Genomic DNA, 9,969 nt, shown 5'->3' on the forward strand with positions numbered 1-9,969 from the left:
TGAATGTATGCAAAGTGACAAAACTAATACATTCGTCGTAGCCTACGTTATGAAATATTTACATGAATCATTGATACAATTATGATAGAAACGATAGAAGAAAATATATCATCCCCACGATATGTATCCTTATATCGCCCAGCACTAGTCCAGGACATACAGTCCAAACACACGGCTCCTAAAATGTTACCCGCTGGTGTCATGGCAAAGAAATCAATAAGATGAAGAAGAAACAAAGAGAAGTTAAAGACGTCGTTCCTGATCTGAGCTCGCCGCTCGCTGTCCAGACGCCACAGAAAAGGATGAATCTGTCTGATTGTCGGTCATTCATAAAGTGTTTTTACTGCCTGCTTCTAATGCTGGCGGGCAAGCATGTAACTGTCTGTGACGGTGTATGTACGCGTGTTTTTCTTCTTGTCAATTAGCAGAATATTTAACGAGCAGGTGGACAAACTGCTATGAAACTTTCAGAAATTCATCATGAGACGCACATCTGGTCAACGCGATTTAAGATGGCCGACGGAGCTAAAACTCAGTCAGATTTACAGACATGGAGCTAGAAGTTGGTGTGGTAGTAGCTGAGAGTCACTGACAGGGACATCCTGCAGTAAATTATGGGACTTTTTTTCCGCCCACCCCCCTCCTGAAGGTGTAGCTTCCCAGTGTCGCAGTTTATTTTGAAAGGATCGTAAAGAGGAAACTACGATCAGCAGACGTGTCCACGCTGATCCATCGGATCAGGACTTGGTTGATTAAAGCAAACTTTAATTTAACTGCATGGACAGGATCAATTTTCAGCCAAAAACATGAAACAGGTGAGAGTCGGACGCAGCAGCTGAGATCAGAGCTGGTTAGGATGATTTCTGGGAGTTTAAACAGTTTCTGCTGACACTTGTGGTTTATTAATTAGCCTAAAGAAATAAAAAAAACAGCTAATTACTGGATTAGACAAATGTTCTTGGGTAAAATGAACATCCCTGCAAACTAATTAAAATGTCTTTGTAGTCGATTTCAAATACAACTCATCCACCCAGTGTCCGATAAAAGCGTCCAATCATTGCTGACATTTGGACAAAAAGCCTTGGACAAAACAAAACAAAGGGGGCGGAAATCATTAAAACCCGTCCAAATCCACAGACGGGTTCTGGTTCTGCGGGTCTCAGAGATTCATACAGCAGTGACAGCTCGCAGTCTATTTCCAGCCTGCTGTCACCGTGTGTGTGTGTGTGTGTCACACTGCCCTTGGACACGAGCTCGCGGAATGTGTTGAGAGCGAGGCAAAACACCGGGTTGCCGCGGCAACCAGCGGAGGACTCGGAAACAGATGGGGCGGGTGGGCGTGGTGTTATCGTGGGGACGAGCGGCGGGCGCCAAAGGTAGGTCGCCGGTGACGGAAGGTACCCCGAGAGATGAAATCATTTAAGATCCTCATCGGAGCGAGATTCTGTCCACTGCTTCCTGTCTCTGTCTGCCAGGGATGCAAGGGGGACAAAATTAAAAATTTGGTCCTAGCCAAGGGCCGATCACGATCAATATTTATTAAAAATTACATAAATTAATTGGTTTTAGATGTATTATGTCAAATCATTCATATAGAAATATCAATGACCTTTTCCCAGTTACAGATTATACAGAATTTAGAACAAACAGACTTTAATGAACTCAGACAAATAGATCAAACTTCAAAAAGCTCATCATTAGCAGTCATTTCTTACGCCTCACTCAGCTTTTAAATGAAGTTTTTAACATTAAAACAGACAAAAACCTGATCAAACAGAAATTAAAACTATATACTGTTGGCTTCTAAGTCACTGTCAGAGAAAACTTCAGTTTTTTAAAGCAAAATAAGAATCAGAGACTCGATCTGAACCAGACTGGAGGGCCGGATGAGATGTTACAGAGGGCCGGATCTGGCCCGCGGGCCTTGAGTTTGACACATGTGATATAAACCAACACATTTCTGTAATCTACTGCTTTTTTCCACATGTAACTTTGACACTTTTGGACAAATTTCAATCTATTCCTGCTCATCGTCTTCAGCATCGATTGCCAGCAGTGATGGAAAAGCATTAAAAGCAACAAAGTCTTTAATCTCTGCGCAGCCAAAAGACCACGGTCTGCAGAGAGGTCTGCAGAGAGGTCTGCAGCCGTCTTCTGCACACACTGTCCATCACAGCAACGAAGGAGAAAACAGCCTGATGTCTGAGGAACCGACAATGATGATGGAGCCACAGACGGACACATTTTTCTCCTCTATCCATATCAGTACTGGTCTGTTTCTAAGTTGGACCCCGCTCTGCTGGTAAAATGGATTTTTCTACACAATGAAAGTCTTCTGTGGTTTCAGGCTCTAAGAACTGATGAAGAAGTTGAATCCAGAGAATCCACAGGCTGGTTTTAAGCTTTCAGCCACATAAACAAACAGGAATCACCTCAGATGATTGTTCAGGTGTTCCCTCAGTCCCGGATGTTTTATTTCAGCTGGAAAACAAGTTCTTTCCATATAAAACAGCTACAGAGCTGTTATGGATCTGGAACTCGTCTCAGTTTAGTTTTCGCCTGTCAGAAAGTCAGAAATGAGAGGAGTCTGGGAGAGTTGGGAACCCGTGAAACCAAACTGTGACTAATTAGAGACTAAAAGCAGAACAGACTGCGATCAGATTGAGACATAATTAGGACGTTTTGGGACTAAATTCAAATATGCAGGAATGTTGTGTGAATTATTCATCTACCTAAAGATGTCACAAGAACCAATTCTGTGTTTTTGTGTCTTTAACGAATCTAACACGTCCCCTTAAAGGACACTCAGCGTACAAAGTAAAAACACAAAGTTACTGGAGGATTAGTCAATTGTTATCAATACAGCACCTTTACACACTCAATTATATTTTCCCTCAATGACTTTTTACCGCCAATGAATCAAGTTTCTTCAGCACCGACGCACAATAAACACACACTGATACACAAACCTAATCAATAGAAGTGCTGTTATTTCATCCCTGCACTGAATATCAAGAGCTTGGCTGTTATTAAAAATCCTCTGCGCCTTCGGAAGAGGTTGGAGCCGGAGACACGGGTCGCTGTGTGCGTTGTGGGACATTATTGAAAAAGGAGATCCCAAACAGATCTAAGAAGGCAGGAAACTGAAGGTCACACACACACACACACACCGGCAACAAATAACCGACTGGAAAAAGAAACCAAAACGACTGAAAGGTTAAAGTGGAGCGTGAAACAGGAACTGATCCACGGGTCAGAAAGCAGAACCAAACACAAACAAAATAAAGTTATGGTTTCATGAGAAGTTAACACAACTGAAGGACATGAATCTGGTTGTTTTATTATAATCTGCAGCCAAACGTCTCAGTCATGATTCAAACAAAGAAGGAGCTGTTAAACGGCGTTTCCACGGACGAGCAAACCAGCCGCGTCATCGGATTTCCTCTGACATCTTAGATTGCAACGGTGATGTTTCAGGAATTAGGAAGAAGATTTCACCACATGAACCAAAGTTTGTTGATGCTCGGACTGGAGATGCATAAAACACGAAGTAACGGCGGATTTGGCAGATTTTCTGATTCAGTTTTCATTTGGTTTATTTTGTTCTCAGATCGTTTGTTGTTTATGTGTTTGTTTGGACAGGAATCAAACAAATCTGATGAGGTTGTCTCATTCAACATGTGAAAACTAACAAACCACATGCAGGTTGGGTCGAGAAACGATCCTAAAACTAACGCAGTACGCAGCGATGAAAAGGTGAAACCAAAGCATTTAATGCATCAGCTGCTGCAGAGAGTTTAGGAGCTAACGCTTTAATGCATTTAATGCATTTCTGCTTTTAATTTTACTTTAAAGGAATTCAGGACAGAAGAACTGACTGCAAGAAGCTGCAGAATCTGAACCCCCCCTCGCCCCCGGGATCCAGAGTCAGGAGACCCGCTGCTGACCCGCCTCTTTAACCGGAGGCTTCAGTCCATCAGAAACAGAACCATCAGAGCAACAAACCCACCCCGCACCCGTCCAACTTCCTTTTGATTTTACATTTTATCCAGCTGCAGATTTCAGACTGTGCACTTCTTTACTTTAGTCTTATACTTCTGCACGTTTTATGTTAGAAATGAGAAAGTTCTAATTCTGCTAATGATAATTCAGCTACTGCTAATGTGCTAGTGTTTCACTGCTTTTGGCTCTTAGCTAGCCATTTACAGCTAACCTTCAGCTGCACTCCTAGTGCTAAGCTATTAGTTCAAAATGGCTGCCAAAGCTAATACAAATACGGCTCTAACTCAGGAGTAGCTGAGAACGATGCCCAACACATGCTACATGCTAATAGCTTGCTAAGTTCTATGTTCAAATTTAAAAATGGCTGCCACTGCTAATAAAATACAAGTCACCGGGACAGATTCCTTTATAAACCTGGGAATAAACCTGACTCTGGTTCTAAAAATCGGCCACTTCCATGAGTTTTATTTACCAGAAGTTTGTGAAAATAAACCCAGAACAAACGAGAGATGTAAACACATCAAATCTCTCACCCCGTCTCAAAGTGGAGACAGAACCATTGTTATTCTTTGGATTAAACTCATAATCCTCAATTAGCCTGGTGTATGTTGAACTTGCGTGCTGCAGGATTTGGAGGACTTTGAAGCAGGACTAAGTTAGACCGGCACACAGGATCCGAGTCCGTGCTGCAGGAGAATCAAACCAGCGATAAAGAGACGGAGCTCAATAACACGCTGTATGTTCAGGCCCAGCAGGGATGAAATATGCATTAGACAAGTAGCTGTTATTCTCAGAAGACATTATGTAAGGCTTTAATAATACACGGGTTCTGGGTTTAAAAGAAAAAGTTGTCAGGGGGAAGAAGGGGACTAATCATTAACACAAACTTCATGCCTGTGCAGATTGATAATTAATCTCTCAGTGTCAGAAAGCTGCCCTCTGCAGTTTTATGCAGCTTTACTATTAACAACACTACGTGCTATAAGTTTATGGCAAAACTTTAGCACAAATATGTCGTGCAAGCAGCCGTTACACACAGAGACAAGTTAATACGTGTGTTAATTACAGTACTCTCCAGCACCAACCAAGATAATTACAGTGCACCAATTATATCCACAGAGATATAGCAGCAGGTCAAAGACAGGAGGGTAGAGATTACTGCCGTTCTCAGACCCGTTCCTTAAGGTGCTCCGGCTCTGAACATTTGCTGCACGAGCTCAGTGGGTCACATCGATCCTAAATTAGCTCAGCACAGTTCAGAGATTTGGACTCAAGCACTTCCATCTGTGAGGATTTGAGTCTGAAAGTCATGGTGAACGCTGTGTTTATAAACTGTTGCTCTGACCTTGCGCTCTTTGTCTCCGTACTCCAGGCCCAGCGTGTCCATGGCGCGGACGATGGCGGCCAGAGACTGGATGGTGTTGCTGTAAACGACGGGCTTGTACTGCTTTACGTCATCGCCGGAGAAGCCGTCCTCGTGGATGATCCTGGACACACAAACACACAGCAGGTTTTATTATTCTGGGCCCGACCTTCGCACTCAGGGGTTAAACCGGAGGTGATAACTGGTCCCAAAAAGGTTGTCCTGCAACACATTAGGAAAACTGAAAAGATACAAGCGGGGGTTGTTTTTGTACGGCAAAAAGCAGAGTATGGGACAGATGGGAGGGTCTATTACCACTGGGCTTAGCTGACATTTAGACACACAGAATGTCCTGCTGTTTCAAATGCCATGATGTCTTTCACTGCAGTTAACACAAGGACACAAAGGCAGGCGGACTCACAGACACGCTGAGCCAGGCAGACAGACGGACGGACAATCTGACAAAGTCAAACATCCAGACAGACAAAACATGGGACATCTGAAAACTTCCGCCTGATGCAGAGAGACACATGCAGGTTGGGGCAACGCTGAGAGGCGACTCGCAGCGACAACATCCTCGCAGATAAACTAACGAGGAGGAACAAGACTCCTGCACCGCGAGGCTGTCTTCAATCAGCATCTCCAGCTGACGTCACGGTGGGCTGGCTTACCATCCTTCACCACCGACAGGTTCAAATACGATGGGTGACCGGATGCTTTGACCTGTAAATGAACCAACTAAACAGGTGGAGGTTTAACTGAAAAGCCCAAAAGGTTCTGAATTACAAACCTGAAAGAGAACAGAGGACAAACGCAGCTTTTTCAGCTCCGTGTTTCTCAGCTGAGCCCAGAAGGTTCTGCTCGGTAGCGTTCCTTTGTTGAGTTAGCACATGAAATCTGAGGGAGTTTGATTCGTGGACCAGTAAAATCTGCTCGTTAGGCTTGAAATTTAAAAAAAACCCCAATAAACTACACTTGCCTGCTTCATTTAAGAGAGATAATTTGCTTTATTACAAGTAATTTTACTCTGCATCCGACAAGTAAATTAGTCTTAAACCTGATTTAATTTATCACAGACTATGATGCTGAAAGGAAAACATGAACATTAAGAACAGTTTGTGTAATTCTAGAGGATATATTAATTTAAATCTCCTTGTATTGAATCAAAACTCTGATTGAATGACATGGTCTTGTGATGAAGGACTGAATCGTATCGTAACAGATCGGAGACCCTGACCCGACCCGGCCCGCCTGCAGGTCTGTGTGAAGGTGAACTGTGTCGGTGTGTGCCGTCGCTGAGCAGTGTAATATTACTGATCAATCAGGCATCCTGCCAGCCCTCAACCTTCCACTCATTCCATCAATAAATCTACACACACCATTTATTCCTGTAAACATATAAAAATACCCACACATTTATGGAGAGACTCTCTCACTCCGGCTCGGAGTTTCCAACCTCGTGTTTCACTGCATTAAATGACTTGCCAACCAGCCACTTAATCTGTAATTTTGCCTCCCATCTTTCCTTGCACTGGAGAGGTGAGAGAAGGACAAACTCTTAATTGGATGCTGCAGTCTCTGAGGTAATGATATGTTGAGCTGCAGAGAGGGAGGCGCGTTTTCTCTGTAAGACAATCCACAGATGGGGAAGAGGCTAAAAACCTCGGCATGAAACATATCCACCTGTTTTCCAGTTTACTGACGAGAATGTTTGAAGGAGTGGTAACACAACGCCAGGGTGGGAAATCAGCAGCAATGATGCCCATTAATCTGAGAAGGGTCAAAGGTCATTTCCACCTGGAGTCCATCGTTCTACAGAGAGAAGAGGAGACATTTCAGACAGCTGCTGATCTTCACCCTGAAGGTCAGACCGTGCAATGAGCTCCATCTCAGACTCTACAGGCCTCGGTCAGCAGGTCAGAGGTCAAAGGTTAAAGCCTCTTCTCTCTAAAAACAACATGGCAGCTCAGACTTCTGGAGCAGAACCAGAACCAGAGGACAGATGTTTACCCAGAATGCACTGCAGCTGTCAGCACGGTGGTGGAGGGCTGATGGTTTGGGCTGATTCTGGAGTCAGATGTGAGGCCATCTGTCCGACAAACAGAACGGTCCAGAACCAGAACCAGAACCCCAGAGAGCTGAGCAGAAACCAAAGAGCTGAAGCAACGCTGCAAAGAAGAGTGGGCCACAACTCCTCCACAACCAGGAACCCGCTGCTGGAGGAGGTTCTGGTTCTGTTGGGTCAGGGGAAGAGCTTAGTTTTTCAGACACGGCTTCTTCTTTTTGTTTAAATTTTTGTTAACAAGTTTTTGTTCGACAGGAGGTGCGTTTAACTAATTTTAAAGATGAAATCATTTGTTAATCTTGGCCTGAAATGTAAAAACATTAGAACTGTTTCTGCACGTTTATTAAACCAAACAATAAATTTCACTTTTCCATGTGACCTGAAGTTAAACTGTTAATCATATTAGTGATTATCTCCTCATTAACTCAGACAGACATAAAGCAGGGTCACAGAACGAAGGCAGCTGAACAAATATTTAATATTAACGATAATGGAGGTGTTACTGACCTGCATAATGTGTGTGTGTGTGTGTGTGTGTTTGGCACAATCAGCACGCTGACCTGAAACATAGTTTAGTTTCCCACTGAGCCACAGATGGACGGACAGACGGACATATGGGTAATTTAAACACCACATTATTCCAGGATATAATCTGGAGGCAGAACGGCAGCCAGCAGCTTGTGATCAATAATTACATTAAACAGCTCCAACTTCACAGAAGAGCTGCTCTGCTTCACAACAAAAACAATATTTGACTTCTTTCTGACAGCAGGAAGCTACTCTGCTGATTATCTGGTTCAAGTTCTGCAGCACCTGAACTTAAATTTCCTTGCACAAGTCACCGAGGAGCACGGTCTTAAATCTGCAGGCGTCTCCAAGCCTTCTCAGTTTAGTTTCGGTTATTCTGGGGAACTTCAGCTGTATTCTGACACGTGCACGGCAATGTTCACGATGAATATTAATTATTAAAAAACTGGTTCCTTCATTTTAAAACTGTGCTCCAGTAGATGAAACCATAAACATGGGGGCGGGGGGGCGGGTGCCAAGGTGGGTACAATGTGGGCGGAGGTGGAGAACAAAGTAAAGCAGCCTTACAAGCCCTGAACAAAAATAAATGTGGCCGCGCGGCTCACCGGTCGTTCGGACCAGAAGAAGTGTCTAGACCTGATGTTCCCCGCCTGTCTTTGAGAACAAAGATCTACTAAATGATGGGATTATTTTCAAAAGAACCATCTGAACTTTAATAAAAAGATTGGATCAGTTATGACAAAGTAACTTAAAGATTTATTAACTAAAGAAGGAGTTTAATTAATTTCTTAACAGGAGTGTCTAAGACCCAAATTTTCTCTGGTTTATAAAGTGGAAATTTTGTACAAAGTACAAAAAAATAATTTTTTTTAATAACACAACTGATGTGAAAGACAGTGAGATGCAGTATAAAGAACATGAGCTGGAAGTGAAAGGTAGAGATTTGTTTAAATGTTGGAAAAGCCAGCAGGCGCCTGCCTCTCCGCTCGGCTGCTCATTATTCCCCACACTCACACTTTTATCTTCACACCTACTTCTGTGAACACACACAAACACACACCACCCTGTGCAATTAGGTCTGTATCTCAGCCCTGCTCGCTGGCACCGTTTGTCCCGACACACACACACCCACACACACACACACACACACAGAACCCCGTGATTGGCTCTTTTATCTCTAAGCTGTGCTTTCGCTCACTTTGGGCTCCTCGTCGACAGACCTCTTGGTCATGACAAAGTGCACGCTGACCGACGGCTGTCAACGCCGCCCGGACCGAGTCCATTACAGAACAAACGTGTGTGTGTTTGTGGTTGTGTGTGTGTGTGTGTGTTTGAGCAGGTGCACAGAGTGAAGTAAAGAGAGGAAATAAAATGTGATGTGCGATAATCTGCATGAAATGAGAGGGAGATAATCAGGAAAAAGGAATCTATAAATAGCTGAGTAGTACACCCCCCCCCCCACCCTGATTACACACACACATACACACACACACACCCCTACACACACGCAGACACAGAGGCATCAGCTGCTCTGTCATTTGGCTCCATTTGCTTGTCTTCACACCTTGAGGTCAAGCAGCAACATCCTGAACACACAAACCTCCTTTCACACACACAATGCACACACACACACACACAAACCTCCTCTAACACACACACACCCACACCCCAACCAACCCCCCCTCCTCCACCCACACACACACACCTGCAGCTCCAAAGTGGCTCATCTCTTTGCAGCGACTGCAGATCACTTTGTTCAGAACAGAAAATCTGCAGTCAGTGAACAGATCATCGTGATTCTTCAAAGGTTTCTGATCTGACGTCTCTTTGGCGCCGGGTCATGGCGCCTGCAGGTCGTGGGTCCTGCAGGTCATGGGTCCTGCAGGTCATGGGTCCTGCAGGTCGTGGCTCCTGCAGGTCGTGGGTCCTGCAGGTCGTGGGTCCTACAGGTCGTGGGTCCTGCAGGTCATGGCGCCTGCAGGTCGTGGGTCCTGCAGGTCGTGGGTCCTGC

At 44.3% G+C, this 9,969-nt stretch overlaps 1 protein-coding gene across 3 annotated transcripts in view; it reads right to left on the bottom strand.

The window, feature by feature from the left end:
• Nucleotides 1–9,969, bottom strand: part of gnao1a (guanine nucleotide binding protein (G protein), alpha activating activity polypeptide O, a) — a 79,921-nt gene that overhangs the window by 52,076 nt on the left and 17,876 nt on the right. For all 3 annotated transcript variants that reach the window (XM_017438985.2, XM_017438986.2, XM_037978304.1), the window contains exon 3: nt 5,348–5,489. In XM_017438985.2, the coding sequence (XP_017294474.1) occupies nt 5,348–5,489 (142 nt within the window). The remainder of the gene's footprint in view (nt 1–5,347; nt 5,490–9,969) is intronic.

Source organism: Kryptolebias marmoratus, linkage group LG11, assembly GCF_001649575.2.
Source record: "Kryptolebias marmoratus isolate JLee-2015 linkage group LG11, ASM164957v2, whole genome shotgun sequence".
NCBI lineage: Eukaryota > Metazoa > Chordata > Actinopteri > Cyprinodontiformes > Rivulidae > Kryptolebias > Kryptolebias marmoratus.